At 41.9% G+C, this 19,377-nt stretch overlaps 1 protein-coding gene across 2 annotated transcripts in view; it reads left to right on the top strand.

Moving 5' to 3' along the window:
• Positions 1 to 608: 608 nt before the first annotated feature.
• Positions 609 to 19,377, top strand: part of LOC147434685 (GDSL esterase/lipase ENOD8-like) — a 49,231-nt gene continuing 30,462 nt past the window's right edge. The window contains exon 1 of one of the 2 annotated variants that reach the window (XM_086491137.1): positions 609 to 1,234. In XM_086491137.1, the coding sequence (XP_086347263.1) occupies positions 874 to 1,234 (361 nt within the window). In that variant the 5' untranslated portion in view covers positions 609 to 873. The remainder of the gene's footprint in view (positions 1,235 to 19,377) is intronic. The other variant, XM_086491135.1, reaches the window with a different exon arrangement.

Genomic DNA, 19,377 nt, shown 5'->3' on the forward strand with positions numbered 1-19,377 from the left:
CCTGCTGGAAGATGTCATGGCGACATGAGCATGACTAGTAGTTGTAATTCTTTTGGGTTGTTATTATAATCCACTCACGATTATGAGTTCTACCCAAAAATAAAATAAAAAAAATTCTGAGGTAAGGAATCTCAAAATATAGGTCGAAAACTTCGCCGAAGGGAACTAGCTTGGTTGGTTGAGTACTTGTCGTCTGTCACCTGGGTGATGGGTTCGAGTGCGGCACGGTGACCTTGTGAAATGCCCGTAAGTGCACTTTGTATAATCTCCCACAAGAATGTGGGTATTGCTACAAAAAATTAAGAAATCTTGAGCGAGGTGACAGATTGCCAAAACTGAAAAGTAAAAAAACAAAGTGTGAAGTGTTTTATGCAAGAAGTCTCCTTTCCTTTGGAGGAGGCCCTCTTTGTGTGTACCTAGACACTTCTAAGATTCTTTAAAAAGAAGGGAAATATGTTAACAAGGTGCATTTTGCATGAGCATGTGCACATCATTTGATTTCTAATATAAAAGGCTAAAACTACCACTTCCTCAATTGTTTATAGGAGCTTAATATTTACTATGATTTGAAAAAATAAGCAAGGTCATGAAGGAAAAGCAATTAGGAAATTTTTAAGCTACCATAGACTCTCCAACTTATAGACTATGAAAGGAATAAAGAGCATTGCAATTTGGCAAAAATAAAGAAGCCAATCTACCACTTCTTGAAATTTTTTTGTAACATTTTAGATGGCTATGGAAAGATGAAGAAGAGCTTGATAGAAACAACAATGTCTTGTCCTCTTTGGAATGAGCATGGCTCTAGCATCATCTTTTCCCACCTTCTTGGGTTTAGTAGATAGTTTCTTAGCTGATTAAGTTTGTACCTTTGCAATGAAGACTTGCCAGAGAAGAATTAATGGTGTCATTGCAATGCACATCATGTTGATTGTTATATTCGTCAGTGGTGTGTATGTAAGGCGTACTGGAGCCTTTGCAGGGGATGATACATCAATCAAGGGGGCTAATTTCAATAGCAGTAATATGACTACGACTAGTAAAGATGGTAACATTATTCCCTCAGATTGTTTTCCAGCAATTTTTGGTTTTGGCGACTCCCAAATGGACACAGGAAATGCGGTGTCTGCGTTTCCTTCACGTTTCTCATCCCCACAGAGCTATCCTTATGGCATGTCTTACTTTTCTACCTCCTCCGATCGATATTGTGATGGGCGTTTGTTCATTGATTTTGCAGGTTTGTCATCTCTCATACAAATAACTATCATCATTTTTTGATTTTGCTTGGATGGATGCATTCAATGGAGACAAAGGATCGAAAGGAAATCTAATTAACCATAACACTAATCTAGTTATTTTTTCATGACAAGAGCTCATTAAAAGAAAAAATAATGATCCAATTAACTATAATACTAATCCAGCTATTTTTTCATGTCAAACATTTCAATATTCAAACAAAAAGCAATTCCCTTTCTCATCCCATTTGAATGCATATATAATATTTCATCATAGGGGGCAATGTTCAGGAAAAATCCATTTCACAAACATACAAAATTCCCTTTATGATAGATTCAAAGAGAAAATTTTCCAAATAATCGGCATTTTTCGTAATTCAACTTTATTTTTTAAAAATTTCCAAGTGGATTTTCTCTTTCTCTCCCTCCCTTAACTGGCTGTTTTGATTTTTCAACCAGCTCAAGGTTAGCTGAGGCACACTTTTCCTGAACACTATAGGGGGTCTCGTCTATCTTAGCCAAGAGACAAAAAATGTTGGCTCATGGCAAATTGGTTAGACTTTTGAGGAAAGGCTAAATTATCCTCTTTTACCTAAGTGTGACAAATTATTTGGCCCTTATCTTACCAAAGTTTAAGGTCTTGAGTTCAAGGTCTACTTACTAATAGACTGCATTCATTTCTTGGCTATTTTGCCTCCGATAAAAAACATTTGTTTTCTCTTTCTTGTCTAGGGTAAAGGGGCCAATATAAGGCCACTTAGAACATTATGACAGATAGAGGGACATTCAATTCAAATGATCTGAATTATTTGATAGAATTGACACTTTTCAATAAGATTGATACGAAAAGATAGGTCATATTAAGTTCTTGCCATTCTCCCAATCATAATTCCCATATATTTTGGTAATATTTTCCATTTATTTTTAAGGTGGCCTTGTTTTGGACCCGGTCTTTTATTGGCCTCTTTACCCTATGGGCTATCTAGAGTACAAGGTCTTGAGTTCATGATCCTTTGGTTAAATCAACTCGTTTTCCTATGATGTGAATTCTCTCTCTCTCTCTCTCTCTCTCTCTCTCTCTCTCTCTCACTCTCTCACTCACACACACACACACACACACACACACAAAATAGGTGGCCTTGATGAGTCATCCTCATCCTCACTTTCGTTATGCTAAACTCATATTTTTCTATTCGCATAGTTTTTGGTCTTCCAAAGCAAAAACTATGTGATGAGGGATTTTGTTTTATTTTTAAAAAAAAAGCTAAGGTGCCCCCAATATAGGAGGGGTTAAGAGGTAAGACTTGATGGACAAGACAATTGATGGGACATCATTCATGCACACGTGAGATGAAGTCGGAGGTAACTTTTGCAAATGCAGCTGCACCTGAAAAGGTTCGTTTAGTAAATGGCGGAGGGAGTAACTTGAATACAATTACTCTTCCTCGTTGTACTCAAGGGGGCTAGCTTAGTTGGACGAGGGTTGGACTCGTATCACCAAGGTGGTGGGTTCAACCCCCACTAAGCGCCCTTGGTGGTATCTCAAGGCAAAGGATGGTCTCGGAGGGATGTCCGGCTTAATGCATGGTGTTGGTGACCATAAAGTCTCCACAGACTGCAAATCATTCTTTACTACTGCATTAGTGTCATCAACAAACTGATGCAAGCATAATTGATTAGTAGAATCAAGTATGTCAATGGATTTCAGTTTCCCTTGAAGAATAGCATCTTTGACTAGCCATCCTAATGCATCGTAGGAAATTGCATACAGTAAAGGTGAGAGAGGATAGCCCTATCTAATGGATGTGTGTAGGCACCTAGCTTCAGTAAGAGTACCATTAGCACAGATTTTGGCTGATGCATTGCCAAATAGAGTATGCATAAACTTTTAAAAAAATTGCCCAACCCCATGTCATATAAACTTTGAAGAATAAAATCCCACTCTATCTTATCATAGGCCTTATCAAAACCAATTTATACTCCTGCTCAATTTCCTCTGCATTATCCATTCCTTCCCACATTGAATCATTGCATCAAGTATAAAGCTCCCTTTAATGAAGCCCTTCTATTATTTTAAAATAAACTGATCCATAAGAGGGCTGAGTCTTCTAGCTGAGGACAAAGAGAAGATCTTATACACAAAAGTTTGACAGGTGATTGGTCTCCAATTAGACAGGTCATCCCTTGCACCTTTCTTATAAATCAATTTGACCACTCCATCATTTATGGACGGGTAAAGAGCTCCTATAAATAGGGCTTCTTGCCAAGCCAAGATTAAATAGGGAGCTAGAAATTCTTGATATAAACAATAAAATTCATTAGGGACACCATCAATCCCAAGAGTTTTACCAAGTTATAAATTTCCAATAGTTTGCATTAGGATTACTTGTTTTACCTACCCAAACTTGTTTGGTCCAAGAAAGAGCACCTTTGGCCTCAAGGAGCTCTTCCTTCCTAAGCTGCTCAGATTACTAAGATTACTAAGATCTAATTTCCTTAGCTTTTCTTCTGTAAATATTTAAAATCTTTTGAGTATGATTTATGGCTACATCCCAAGCAGTGAATGCATTGTCATGTAGAGTGAAAGCATTCTCAAAATTGCTTTAACTTTAGCCTTAATTGAAGCAAGTTTTAACAAAGAACTGTCTAAATGTGGCCAACCAACTTTGAATGAGTGCCCTTCTATATGCAACTCAAAAAGCAGAGGTTTATGATCAGACAATAGCAGAGATGAGTCGGAATTGCAACTCACCCACCAATGGGATTATAGCACGTTTACAGACATGTACATTTTTTCAAGCCTGGAATCTCTATAACAGTTACCCTTCTGATCGTTAGTCCATGGGAAGCCTGAGTTTTTAGAAGAATTTATCAAATGGAATCTATTTGAGAGTCATCCTAACATTACTTCTCTTTGCCTTGTATAACTTGACTTAGTGCTTTACACCTGCATTCAAACAAGTAATGAAGTCCCCTATGATTAGGAGAGGATCCTTGAGTGAGCTAATCTATGTCCATATATTGGTTCTTTCAGAGATGTAATTGGAAGCATACATGCTCACAACATTGTAGTTGAAAGGTTACTTGAGGGTAAAAACAACCTAGTTACCCTTTTGCCCAACTTGCACCTAAGTAATCAACTACTCATGCTTGAGACCTACTCCAATAACATCACCACCTTCACCTAGAGGATGGCTAGTGGAAAACCACTTATGATTTTTGATAATATTTTGGAGATTGGAATCCTAAAGAAAACCCTTGACTGTGATCTCTTGGAGACAAATAAAATCAGCCTGCAAGTGTAAGTCAAGCATCCAATCTTTTATAATGATAGCACTAACTAGATCTATCAAACCTTTACAATTCAAAGAAAAACATTAGTAGATGGACTCATTTTCTAGGGGTTTTAGAAGGCTTAACCAAAGAGATTGAGGCCCTATTGGGATTTGATTGGTATCAATACTTTTTTCTTCTTTCTTTTAGACTTACTGCCTAGAATAGGTAAAGTTTCTTTCTTTGTTTTAGACTTACTACCTAGAATAGGCAAAGTTTCCCCTTTGCTTGGGTCATCAGAGTGCCCACTGAGTTCAAAGGGGATTGAGAAAATTTGTTGAGCTTAACACTGTCATGTTCTTGAAAATCTTTGCAAAAATCTTCATCTTCAGGAGTGTTGATAGGCTGAAATTCGTTCGTCTTGGATTTGGAGAGAAATATTGGGTAGCTAAGATGCTAGGCTTCTCATCATATGAGCTATTCGAATGTGAGGACATGTCTCTAGCCTTGTCCATAGATCTTTCACAAGAGGGATCAACGGTCCACTGTAAGAAGGAGGTTTTGTTGTGTTTGACTAAGTTGTGGCACCATTACTTTGATCTTGCCTAGGAGTTTGAGAAAAAGAGCTTTATCCTTTGGGTCGTCGGGCTCCTCCTCAACAAACGTAGGGTCAAACACATCATGCAGAAGTGCCCCAAACTTATTAACATATTTATTTCCATTACTTCTTGTTAGTGCCCTATTTTGATAGCTATCCCTCCTATTTATTTGTTGAAAGCCTTGATTGCTTTATTTAGTATATTTTCCCTTCTCAGACTCCTTTTAAACCTTGATGGCTGGATCAGGGTAGTCCTTAATCAAATGCCTCTGCTTGAGATAATGAAAGCAGACATTAGGAAGGTTTCTGTAGATGAATTTTGAATATGTAATACTTGCCCCAATTGATCTTTGATGTGGCTTCTCTGAGAGGAGAATCAATATCCGCCTCTATAAGAAGCTGGAGATCCCACTTAGGGCTAATACCATTAGAGGGTTTCAATCCCAATACCTTCCCTATTTGAGCACCAATCTGTTTATGCCAGGGGGAAAACTCAATTGGATAATTTGGAAAGTTTACCCAAACAGGGACCTTGGAAGGTTCTTTCCCCTTTGGATCAAAACCCTTATGCCATTCAAACAGAGTCATGGGAGTGTTCCTAATACGCCTTTTCCCTCTGCTTATTACTTGAAGGGCACTGTCAAAATCTTTAAGAAAGAACAAATAGTAGTTGTTTGGTAAATATTGTACCTGGGTTGGGAAAAGGTTTCCAAACTCCCATTCTTGAGATATCCATTGATTTAATATCTCAATAGGAGGCCTGATTCCATGACAGAGCCCAATCAAAACTCTTTCTTGCAAGTGCTAGAACCAGTTTGCTGAGTTCAATAGTTCCTATGATGACTTTTCCTTCACTAATTCCCTGATTTTGAGGACCTTCATTTTTATCCTCGATTGTCATCAGATTTGTCACCACTAGAAGCTTTATCTTTAGCTTCAATAGATGAGGGCTTGTGTTTATCCTGAACCATAGCACTACAACTCTGTCCTTGGGAGTTGCCTTGAATATCCTCAAGGATTAGGTGGGTTATCAAAGTTTTTCCAAACATTTGAATCAAAGAAGATTGGCCATTAAGAAAAGGGAAATTAGGATTTATTTGGTTAAGTCTATGTAGGAATAAAGGATGAACATTAGCATTGAATCCTTATCTAGTTGGGGGAGGCGATAGAGAGATAAACAAATCATGTTGCATGTGTTGCAGTGGAGCAGAAGGAGGATTTGAAGTAGGTTTACTTTGCACTGCACGTGCATAAAGAAAGAGGCCCTTGAACCACTGGCCTATTGGAGAGGACAGACACTCCTGGTCCTTGGTTGTGTGAGATGCTTGAGGTACCTCCCTTTGGAGGTGAAGACGACAAGAATAGTGAGCTGTGAAGATTAGGCTGCCCCTCATTGCGGACGAGTCCATTAACCAGTGCATCATGTAAAGCCATGCTTCCCCCCCAAGGGGGAAGAGAGCAAGGGGCTCTAGCACATCCCCCAAAAAAGGGGGGCAAACTAAGGTAATCACTTTGCATGCCTTGAAAGCACAGCCCATATGGAGCTCAGTTCTCTTCCTCCATTCCTCTCTCCTCACCTCCAATAGTAGTCCATTCTTGGTAGCTCATCGACTTCAAATTAGCCACATCAAGTTAAACATTCTGTGGCTTTGAAATCAAAGGATTTTCTTTCAATTTTTTGAATTGTTCACCACATATGCCCTTTGCTCTTAATAGTTAACAATAACATTCTTAATACACCCTCCGCTCTTATTGGTAACTTAAAGCATGCTCTCAGCTGTCTGCTTCAATGCTTTGTCTTGGACATTCAATGCAATTTGTTTGGCCAGCCCCGCCCTTGGGGGGGTTTCTCATCGTCATGAACCCCATGATGGGTCTATGTGACAATTAGGCCGATGACACTGTGGAAGGGCTTGACCTTGCTGGTTAAGGGGCTCATCTCAACATGGATTTTGTATTTACGATAGAAGGGAGGAAGAGAGCCAATGATATTGATGCAAACGCTTCCAACCCTAAAAAAAATTTGAAGTCCTCATCCTTTGGGACTCACTCATTGATTAAGGCAACTCTACGTGATGCAATCACTTGTAGTCAAAATAAGGAGGAGGAGGGTTACACGATGCAGATTGAGTTCAATACTGAAGTTTCACTAAAGAGCTTTGAGGTGTGTCATGCTCACTCAAATGTTCTGTACTTTATGGGTTGTGGAATGTCAACCCAAGGCCTTTTGAAGTGGGCAGTAGTGGCAACAAATAGCAGAGATGCGATTTGCCAGTTCACGGGGTGGGCAAAGGCTTCTATTTGGCAGAGTGTCTATTTGAGAAAACACTTCAAGGTTTGGTTATCAGAGGAGGAAATTTGGGGGCATCACACTTTGCTTATGAGATGTCTTGGTTGCCCGAGTTTTTCCCCAGCAAAGAGTTTACGGACTACTGCTTGATGTGGGTTACACTCAAGAATCTCCCTATCTGGCTCTAGGAACATGTGGCCTCCATTGCAGCTATGTTGGGCCTAGTGTTGTTAATCATGAAGCGGTAATGGGCTAGAGTGGGCTTGGATGTAAAGGTTTGTTTATTGTGGAACATCAGCATGCCCATCCCAAAATATCTGGATCTTAATATGGACAGATTGAGCACCTTCCAGCAAGAGCTGGCATTTGCATCATTTCCCAATGCATGCTACAAATATCGAAGAATCGATTAATATCCCTAGAATTGCCCATAGGGGCAAAAATTTCCCGAAATCAGGTGATCATAACAACTTAGAGGCATGTTACCAGGGATGCCAAGCCTTAAGAGAAGGACAACAAGCTAGTTGTGAAGATTATCAACCAGGAGAGGACTAGAGAGGAAGTGGTGAAAGAGACTGTCACCTTGATCGTTGACCAAGATATGTCTTGAAAGGAGGTGGCTAAAGAGACTGATTGCCCGATAGTTGAGATGCAGGAGACTTCACCTTCAAATGGCGGACCCTCTCTTGAGGCCCAATTGTCCATTGAAAACCCCCATCTCAGTATTACGATCGAAGTGGTTCAAGACCAGAAGCTAGACCTCATTAGCCATATTGTGAATATCTCGGGGTCTACAATCAGTACAAGAAAGAAGAAGGAAAGAAATAAAAAATGTAATATCTTGGTGTTGTAGCCGATTTTTGCTATTGATGCCAAGGCTTCAGCTTTCGACGATTTGTCTCCTTGGATTGGCTTGGTGGGCAAGGGGTTTGTTATGGCAGGGCCTTCACCACTAGGGCACAGAAATAATGAATCCAAGCGGTGGGATCAATGGTGGGGAGACATGCGCACGAATCTCAAGGAGGTTTAAGGGCTCAAAAAAATGGGCGTCAAATGTCGCGTGTGGGATCTGAACTAGGGTGGGGGCCATGGAAGGCTTGTCACTTATCCAAGACTCCCGTGCGCACATGTTGTCCATGATGGGAAACATATGCATGATAAGTAAACACGGACAGGCTCCTTGCTTGTCCAAGTTTACTTTTTTGTGTCCTAGTTTACTCTGGCTCATCTTACAGTTGTGCGCATGTCTTGATCTTCGTGTCCTGGTTTCGCTGTCGTAGATCCCACCGCTTGGGCTTTATTAAATTGACCGTGCCCTTTAGAGCTGGTTTTTGTTAATACATCTATCCACTCACTATTGTGAGTTTTGGATACAAAAGAAATTTAGCAATAAAGTTAATGGAAATTCTCCTCAATTTTCCACAAATTCATCAATTTAGTCATTCAAGTACTATCTTTGTATTTTTGGCCTACAAAAGGCCCAAGGAAACAGAATTGGAAGAGGGTGAGAACAGATAAAGAGCTACAAAGGGACAAGAATAGGGGAGGAAAAAGAGGCTATGATTTGTGACAACGAAGTCACCAAATTGCAAGACAAGACTATAGAGGTGCATAGCTTCACACTACAAATCCTCGAACGCCCCCGTGAAGATAATTCGTTCGTTTTTCTTGCATCTACACCTAACCTTCTGATAGTAACAACTACGTCGACTGTGGAAGTCTAGGACTAAAGATGCCAAAAGGGTGAAGGTGGTAGCAATAGAATCCATATCACTGGAGGCTAATGGATCCTTGAAAGGGATAGACTCCTCTTCACCCCCCGTCCAACCAAAAGGTGTGATTTGTGTCATCCTGTTTTACAATCCCTTTGGAGTGCTACAAAAAAAGAAATCCCTAGACTTTGAAGAACCTTTGGATTGGGCCACGAAGGCGGAGACCGGGTAGGGTCAGATGTAGAGGAATTTGTCCCTCTTTCTCAATGATGAAAGTTCTTACTATCCAATCATTGATCATGAAAGGATTGAAGACCCGGAAGAAGCACTCCCTATTCTGGGAGGAAGTTAGAAAGGATAAAGAAGTTAATTATTGGGCCATCAAAGAACATCATCTAGATGCTCGCAGCAAAAGAAAACAGGCAATGGGGAAGAAGTTGGTGTTCTATGGAGAGGGAGTGAACGGGTTCAATGGTGTCCTCTCTATTGTGGACAAGGACGTGGAGCCCAAAGTGGTCTTGAATCACCCCTCTGGGAGAGTCCTAGGAGTGAGAGTCATGTGGGAAAATCAACCTATCACCATAGTAAACATATATGGCCCTTGCAAGCCAAGGATAGAGCCAAATTGTGGATGCACCTTAGGGATTCCCCTATTGAAGGACAGTGGGTACTGATAGGTGACTTTAATATAGTGGAGAAGAGCAAGAATAGAATAGGCTCAGCGAGTCTATTAATAGGTTTTGAAACAACTAAATTGCTAGGTATCTGTGAAAAATGGGCTATGATGGACCTGTGGGAGGTGGGTCCCTAAAGTAGCACGCCGAGCTTCACATACACAAGCCTACAGTATGCCCACATGGCTTCTCGGTTTGACAGGTGCTACCACTCTCACCAAGCTGACTGGATCTTGTTGCTACTTGAGATGAACGTGTTGACAATGAAGAGCCTCTACCTTCACACATGAAACTTAGGAAATCCCAAGGGGAGGGACAAACCCCTAGAGGGAGTAAGAAGCTGCTTGTTACTAGGGAACACCTGTTCAAAGACCCTCTGTTTAGAAGGCTTACCAAAAAATCTTTGAGTAAACTCAATAAAGATATTAATCTAGAAAAACCTAAAGCTTGGGACCTTTTTGCTCAAAGTATACAGAAAGCGATCAAAAGCTCGGGCTCTCGGATGAAAAAGGCCTAGGAAGAGCATTGGAAGCAGCTCGAAGAGGAGGTTACTCGTCTAACTTCCAAAAAAGATCTTGGGTTGGCCTCCAAAGAAGAACACAAAAGGTGGTTGCAAGCTAAATCCAAACTAGTCGAGAAGGTTAGGAGGGCAAGATTGATATCCAAGGAGACCTTCCTTCAGCCAGAGGCCTCTAATCAAGCACACTTATTTAGGGCCTTGAAAATCAAGAAAAGTCGGGTCCCCCCGTCCACTCGCTCATAGATGAGAATGGGAACGCTATGCAGGACCAAGACAAAATGATGAGGATGATGCTTGATCATCTAACAAAAATCATTGGCCAACTAGAGACCCGCTCTCAAGAAGTGGATGAAGCCAGAGTGACCTTGCTCGAGAGTGTCAAAAGAAAAATTCCCCAACCTAAAGACAATCGTCTTGAGATGGTCTTTCCTGAAGATGAGTGCTCGCTTGCATTGCAAGCTCTTGGCAAGGAAAAGTCCCCTGGCTGGGATGGTTAGAGCATTGAATTCTTCAGAGAGTCTTGGGAAGACCTCAAGGTCCCAGTTATGTGTATGGATAACTAGGCTTTTGTCAAGGGTGGATCCTAGTGTGAAAAGAGGGCTTATCAAGCCTATCTCAAAACAACTTTTTTGCTCGCATCTTAAGCACTGGTGGCCCATAACTATGATGTCTGTGGCATACAAATCATTGCCAAGGTAGTCGCTCTTAGAATTTCCCCCCTCCTAGACAGGGTCATCTCCCCTCATCAACACAGGTTTATTAACGAAAAGTCAAAATATGACAATATCTTAGCAACAACAGCTAGCATTAAGTACACAACCTTCACGACGCAAGAGTGCATTTTGCTTCAGCTAGACCTAGACAAGGTGTATTAAAGGATTATGTGGTCTTTCATTAAAGATGTCATGAAATCACTGGGATTTGGGCCTTGCCTTTGTCAACTTATACACACTCTGGGTGCAAAAAGTCAATATGAGCTCTTGTTCAATGATAGAATTGTGGGCTCCTTTGAAGCCAGAAGATCTATCAAGCAAGGATGCCCCCTAGCCCCTTTACCATTGGGTCACATCCTCTAATAATGATGCTCGAAGTTGTTGTTGCGCGGGGTGAAATTCAAGGTTTAACTTTGCCTGGCAACGACCAACTCTTGGCCAAGATGTTCATAGAAAACTTCCTCCTCTTTTTGAAAGCTTGTCATCAGGTACTTAGGAAGACGCTAGAGATTGTGCAAACATTTGCTATGGCTTCGAGATAGAAGTGTAGTATTGAGAAATCTAGACTGGTCTCCTTGATGGAAAACGACTCATTTGACCTATCAGTCTTGGTCTATCATGACCAAGGATATGATAGACAAGGCAAAACTTTACTCTAAAGGTGGTCAGTGGAAAGGGATCGAGGTGCACAACAAACTATTAGCCCCAAGGTGGTCTAGCTTGAGACTAGGTGGCATCATCACCGGAGAGCTGGTGCAAAAGTACAATAGAGAAACATGGGTACTAAAATGCGGTAAATTAAATAGATACTTCTAGAACTCCATCTTGCATTGTTCCCATTGGCTATCTAAAGCTATTGTTGTAATTATGTTTCCTTATTGGAGAGAAATTGCAAGAAGGATGAACAATAAAGGACTCCATTGGTTGATCCACTTCTAGGATGGAAACAATAAGTGTTAGAAATCCTCTGACTAGTTGATTTCCCAGTTTCAACTCAATGGCACTAAGAAGCTACTTGTCAATAGAGTTATAGAAGCCCTGGACAATATTATAACATCAATCTGGGATTCTACTTTTGAGGGGAAAGCTTGGAAATGGCCCATGAGTAGCCAGTTCTGTGAACCTCATACCGGGGCATTTACCAAGTGTTAATGCACAAGGCTGATTGGTTTTTCCCTTTGAACAAACATTGGAAGAAACATGGTCAAAAGCTCAATGGGTTAAGGTCACAAAGAACATTTGGAATCCACAGTGGCATCATTTTATGAAGGTATTTCTCTGGAAGGTGTTGTGGGGGGCTTTGCCGATAGGTGTCAAGATTTAGGCACATGGTATTGGGTCTGATAGATGTTTAGGATGTAGATTGGCTAGCAAAGACCTCACCCACCTTTACATAGAATGCTTGGCACTTAGAGGCCTAACAGGGAAGGTGTGCAAATGGATACAAAGAATGTGGAAAACAGGGTTTCTCAAGAAGGATACGTGCCTTGGTGGGAAACAGTTTCAAAGTCTTGCACTTCTATTCTATACTCAAATTGTCAGATATTGTTTCTTCAGTAATATCTGGAAGGCCAGGAATTGCCATGTATTTGATAGTGACCTCTCTAAGGCTAGCTTCTTAGAGACTGTACAAGAAATTAAGGAGATAATATATGTGATAGGTAAAAGGAATTCGAATGCTTGGCTTAGGGCAACCCTCAGCATCCAATTGAGCCTTATTGTGTAAAGGATTGGGCTTTCTATAATAGTACGTTACTAGGTACTTCTACTAGGCTCTATTGTAACCATCTACCCCTTAAGGTTCGGCATGAGCTTGAGTCTGTTTGCATATTTCTTGGTGCCCTTTTTTTTTTTTGCAAAACTTACAATTGTGAGTGGATTATATTAACAACCCAAAAGAATTACAATTACTAATCATGCCTGTGTCAAGCCATGACATCAACAACCATCAGTACATTGGCTAATAGGGCGGCCACCCCACAATAGAGGTAGAACACTAGGCTGGCTAAAGATAAGACACTTATTCATGCAATTCCAATATTGCTGCAGACACAACCTTGTTCCACTCTTTAGAGTTCCTACATTTCCCAATGGAAATAATCGCTTCCTTGCTTTCTTGAATGATCTTTGTGAACTTGGCTGGTTCAATGACGTTCTTGAATAGTCGAGTTCCTGGCCTTCCATACATGTTTAAAGTACCAACACCTGAAATTTTTTGTATTGATTAGAAGTGGTTGGCTCATGATCACCTTCCCACCTAGGAGGAGATCATTCTTATAGAACCCAATTTTCCATGTCATTTGAACCCACTTGCATATCTTTCCTGCCAAGCCACATATCTTTGGGTAGTCCTTGAAAAGGTGGGGCAGGTTCTCCCGTGCTAATCTGCATTGCCGACATCTATCTTGACCAATACCTCTAGCTAGGACCTTCACCCCAGTCATAAATTCCATACAAATAAGGCTTCATCCTAAGCAACCATTGTGGGCACCGGTTGTTCTTTGGAATTGTCACCAATCTTGCCTCCGGCCATTGCTTGCCCCATGGCTTGTTCAGGGGGGAGAACCAATCGAGCAAGACCATGAGGATGTTGTACACCTCCTTGGTGTGTGGTTCACAAAAGTGTTTGGCTTAAGGGCCATCGTCATGCTTCCAATCAAAACTAAACTCACAAGTCGGTAGGCAACAACTATCAAGCCGTTCCAAGACTCTATTTACCATCAATCTTTCAGTCCCATTAAGATTGAGCTGGGAGGCTAGCTGGTTCGATCCTTTGTAATTGAAGGGGATCGGAGAGCACCACAGATGGAGAGTGACAGAGAGAAGGAGACACACGTCACACAGATATGGGCGGGGAGACTCAAGGAGTTAGTGGGCGCCCAGACTCTGGGCGGCCGGGCAAGGCACAGGCGCCTATACCCCAACAACCTCCCACTTAAAGGCGATTGTGCCTTTAAGCAAGAGAACCTAGTCTAAAGACTACAAAAGGCGAGAGAAAATCGCTCTCAACCGATGCCCATTGGTTGGTTGTGATCGTGTGTATCCGGCAGTCCTGCTCCCGTGTAAGTCCATACACCACCAGACGTACCGCACACGTACTGCAAGTACGTACGCAATACCTGCATATCTCCCTCGTACACTATGCCATCATCAGTCAACAAACGACTACCAACCCCAACTGCAAATGCTCCAACTGCAGCTGCGATATCCGGTCTCAAGATCAACATCTCATACATGAGACCACTGAATGCCGATGCAATGCTAGCAGGCCCTGCTACCTCTTATGTGACCACTAAAGATCATGTTCGGCTAGGCAATGGGCAGACATGTGAGATCTTAGGTGTTGGAGATGTTCAAATGAAGTTTCAGAATGGCTCTTCTTTCATGTTGAAGAATGTGAGACATGTTCCCGCAATTACAAAGAGCTTGATCAACACAGGTTTACTTGATGATGCTGGCTACGTCACCACTTTTGGACAGAACATGTGGAAGATATCCAAGGGTTCTATGACAATAGCACATGGAGTAAAGTCTGGAGGACTTTACATGATTTATGTATCAAATGTCTCTAAAAATGTAATCAATGTAACCGAGCAGCCGAACCTTTCTTTGTGGCATAGCCGGTTAGGACATATGTCCAAGAAGGGAATGGAAATCTTGTCTCGTTCTGGTTATTTGCCTGGCTTTTCCTTTAATGATTTTGAATTCTGTGAACATTGTCTGTATGGTAAGCAAACACAACAGCCACATAAGCATAGAAGCAGTAGAAGAGATACACAGTTGGCACTTGTTCATAGTGATTTGTGTGGACCTATGCCTAACCTATCTCTAGGGGGAGCTTCTTACTTTATGACATTTATAGATGATTACTCGAGGAAAGTATGGGTTTACTTTCTCAAGCACAAGGATGAAGCGTTTAGTGTTTTCAAAACGTTTGTGACACTTGTGGAGAATTAGAGTGGCAAGAAGCTTAAATGCTTACGCACTGACAATGGTGGAGAGTATGTTTCAAAGGCCTTTCAGGACTTTTGTGAGTCAAAAGGTATAAAACGTGAACTTACTGCTCCTTACAATCCTCCTCAAAATGGTGTTGCTGAGAGGATGAATAGGACCATACAAGAGAAGGTCAAAAGTATGTTGTCTAATGCACAGCTGCCAAATGGGTTTTGGGCTGAAGCTGTATCAACAGCTGTTCATCTTGTAAATAGATCTCCTAGCAAGGTTTTGCAGAAGGATTCAGTGCCAGAGATGGTATGGTCAGGCAAAATGCCCTCATACAAGCATCTCAGAGTCTTTGGCTGTGAGGCATATACTCACGTTCCAAAGGAATTTAGGAACAAACTTGAGCCAAAGAGTAGAAAGTGCATCTTTCTAGGCTATGGTAATTCTGGTGAGATGGGGTACAGACTTTGGGATCCCGAATCCAAAAAGGTTGTCCGCAGCAATGATGTTCACTTTAATGAATCCAAATATCATTCTAAACCAGAGAGGGTTGAGGAGATTAGAAGAGTTGTCTTCCAAGAAGATGGACCTGCACGTGCAAGACAAAATGTCAGGGCTCAGGAGGAGCAAGGACAGGATAGAGTGGAACCACAGGTTGTGGCTGAGCCTGAGCCACCTATTGTGCGTAGATCTGGACGTGTCACGCGACCTCCTAATAGGTTTGTTCCATCTATGAACTATGTCATGTTGACTGATTACAATGAGCCTTCATGTTACAAGGAAGCAGTGCAAATGAAGGACTCCGGGAATTGGCAATTGGCCATGCAGTCAGAGATGACAGCTCTGCATAAAAACCAGACATGGAAGCTAGTTAAATTACCACGGGGCAAAAAGGCTCTACCTTGTAAATGGGTTTACAGGTATAAGATCACCGCTCATGATAGTCAGCCAAAGTACAAAGCAAGGCTTGTTGCCAAGGGCTTTAAGCAAGAACAAGGCATTGACTTTGATGAAGTCTTCTCTCCGGTGGTCAAGATGACTACATTGAGATGCTTTCTTGGATTGGTTTCCATATCAGATTTGGTGTTGCACCAAATGGATGTCAAGACAACGTTCTTGCATGGTGATTTAGATGTGGAAATTTACATGCAGCAGCCAGAAGGGTTTGTTGAGAAAGGCAAGGAAGATTGGGTATGCCAGTTGTTAAAGAGTCTTTATGGCTTAAAACAATCACCGAGGGCATGGTACCATAAATTCCACAAGTTTATGCTTTCTCAAGGCTACAAACGTAGTGAGTTCGATCACTGTCTATATACAAAGAAGGCTAAGGATGGTAGTTGGCTGATCCTTATTTTGTATGTGGATGACATGTTGATTGCTGGCAAGCACTTGGAAGAAATTTCAGCTTTGAAGTCAAAGATGTCAAAATCGTTTGACATGAAAGACATGGGTGAGGCAAGTCATATCCTTGGTATGCGCATTGAGAGAGACAGATCAAAGAAGTTGATTTGGTTATCTCAAACAGAGTATATTGACAAGGTTTTGCAACGTTTCAATATGGAGAAGGGAAAGGCACTGAGTGTTCCATTGCCACCATATGTGAAACTTAGCAAACAAGATTGTCCTGTGTCTGAGGAAGAACAGGCTGAAATGGATAAGATTCCATATGCGTTTGCAGTGGGTAGTTTGATGTATGCAATGATTGCTACTCGCCCAGACATTGCATTTGCAGTGGGAGTAGTAAGTCGATACATGTCAAACCCAGGCAAGAAACATTGGGAGGCAGTGAAAGGAATATTGAGATACCTGAAAGCTACAAAGAGTATGCGTATATGCTATGGGAGTCAGGAGCTAAGTGTAAAGGGTTTTACAGACCCAGATTATACAGGTGACTTAGACAACCGAAGGTCTACGTCAGGGTATGTCTTTACATTGGCTGGTGGAGCAGTATCATGGCGTTCTAGATTACAAGATTGTGTTACTCAGTCTACTACAGAGGCTGAATATGTTGCAGTATCGGAGGCATGCAAAGAATCAATTTGGCTTAATCGACTAGTAACAGATTTGGGAATCAAAGAAGAGATGCCTGTGTTATATTGTGATAGTCAAAGTGCTATACAATTGGCTCGCAATCCAGTTTATCACTCAAAGACAAAGCATGTGGATGTGAAGTATCATTTCATCAGGGAAATGCTCGAGGATAAGCAACTTCAGTTTGTCAAAGTTCACACCACAGAAAATCCTGCTGATCTACTTACAAAAGGACTTCCCTCAGAGAGCTTTGCGCATTTTCGCAAGCAGTTAGGTGTAGGGTAGTACATTAATTCTCTACATCTCTTGTATATTAGCTTGTATAGTAGCTTCTCTCACACTTAAAGTACCACATTGGACTTTACGTGGGAGGTTGTTGGGGTATAAAGCCCAATGTGGTCGCCCAGGTAAGTGGGCGGGCTGCCAGGTATGTACACATATTCTGTTGTAAAAACCTAATAAGAACTCACTATGCTCTACACAATATAGTAGAGCGAGTTCACCATATCGTCGTGCTCTTCTTCTCGCACTCTCTCTCGCGTCGCACTTCTGCTCGTACTCCTTCACTAGGTGTCTGCTGGAAGACATATCCTTCACAACTATATCCCCATGCTCACTGTCAAGCATAGAAAGGAATGACTGCATAATCGCTGACATCTCACCCTCGTCTGCAATCATCCACTGGAAACATGACCACTCAATCTGCTGTGACTCACTAGAGTTCCCATGCTCTAACTCCGTATGCATAGACTCTTGCACAACGTCCTCCTGTCGTGACTCACTAGAGCAAGACCGCTCTACCTGTCATATCCTGCATAGAAGTATCTCGCACAACTGACTCTCTGCTTTTCTCAATCACTAGCAAAGCATGCATGTCTGACTCTGTCACCTCTCTGTGTGACTGCTCAAGTCGTGCCCCAACTGTGTGCACAACGAGCTCACTACTCTGAACTCCATGCAAAGTACCCTGCAACCCATGAGCAAAAGAGATTGTCCGGGTCTCTAGCTCTGTGCATGGCTATAACAAGATTGAGACTCGACCATCCCTCACGAGTACTACGTACAATGGGTACCATGTGCCAACTCTAGCACCTCTCGCAATCACTAGCGAACCCAAATGCAACGCAAAAGATCGCTCAAGTAGCAATACCCGACATCCACTATCTCTGAGCTGACCAACGGAGATCAAACTCATCGTCAAATCTGGCACATGGCGCACATCTCTGAGCACGTACGATACACCGCTCGGTAATGACGGTCTCACATCTCCTGAACCAACAATCTCATGCAATGACCCATCTGCCAATCTCACACTACCATGCACTCTGCTAGAATAGCTACTGAACTAATCACGATACGGAGTGACATGAAAAGTAGCAGCCCTGTCTAGCACCCACTGCAAAAGAAGTGCATTATCCTCAGACGTCAAAAAATCAGGAGTAATACAGGAAGCAAATGTGACCTCACTGTCACTAGGATACTCAGACACTGTATCTGATCCTGCAACTGTCAAGTCAACGGAGCCTATAGCATCTACTGCATCCTTGAGACTAGCCTGTCTCTTGTGCTGTCTCATACGATGAAAGCATCGCCGTCTAATGTGCCTGTGTGACCACAATGCCAACATCTCAAGTGTCGACACGAACGAGAACGCCGTTTCTCATGAGTCATTGTCCTAGACTCGAAAGTCTCACACATATTGACTACTATAAATGAATGTCAAAAATAACCAAGAGCTGTAACTCTACTCTAGGTATGGTAGCAATGAAATGCACTCAACTAATCCAAAAGAAGCAATCTGCAACGAGAAAATGCTCTCAAAAAAAGAGCTCACCAACACCTACAATGCTCATGCGAATCCACGCATAAAATCTCTCGCAGTAGTGTAACCACACTGTGCTCCACAAATGGCAATGATGCAAATCCCAAATGCCAAGTGTACGAGGCTCTTGTAGAGTAAACCAAGCTCCTGTATGGCTGTAAAATATGGCTGCAAATCAGTCCCAAAACAGTCCCAAAATTAAACTCTTAAACAGCTGCATAAACAAGTCACAAGCGTGTCCCAGATCAGCCTACAACTGAGCCATACATGGACACCTGCAAAGAAGAAACAATGGTTGAAAATTCAGCGCCCAAATAAGTCCTCAAACCTGCTTGTAAACTTGTAGCTGAAACCTGCTGAAAAACCTCAAGCCATTAGTGCTCAAATCCGGTTACCTAGCTCGTAGCCACACAAGCATTCATCACAATATTCATTCTTGTGAGTGTGCCAAGATAACTGTACGCCTGTCAAACAGTGAGCTAATCACCAAGCCCACACTGTGCGCTATCGATGCATACACACGCACAAATCTCCCACCTGCAGAGAACACTGCACACAAATGCTGAGTAC

Source organism: Adiantum capillus-veneris, chromosome 19 (genome assembly GCF_014529385.1).
Source record: "Adiantum capillus-veneris isolate H3 chromosome 19, ASM1452938v2, whole genome shotgun sequence".
Lineage (NCBI taxonomy): Eukaryota > Viridiplantae > Streptophyta > Polypodiopsida > Polypodiales > Pteridaceae > Adiantum > Adiantum capillus-veneris.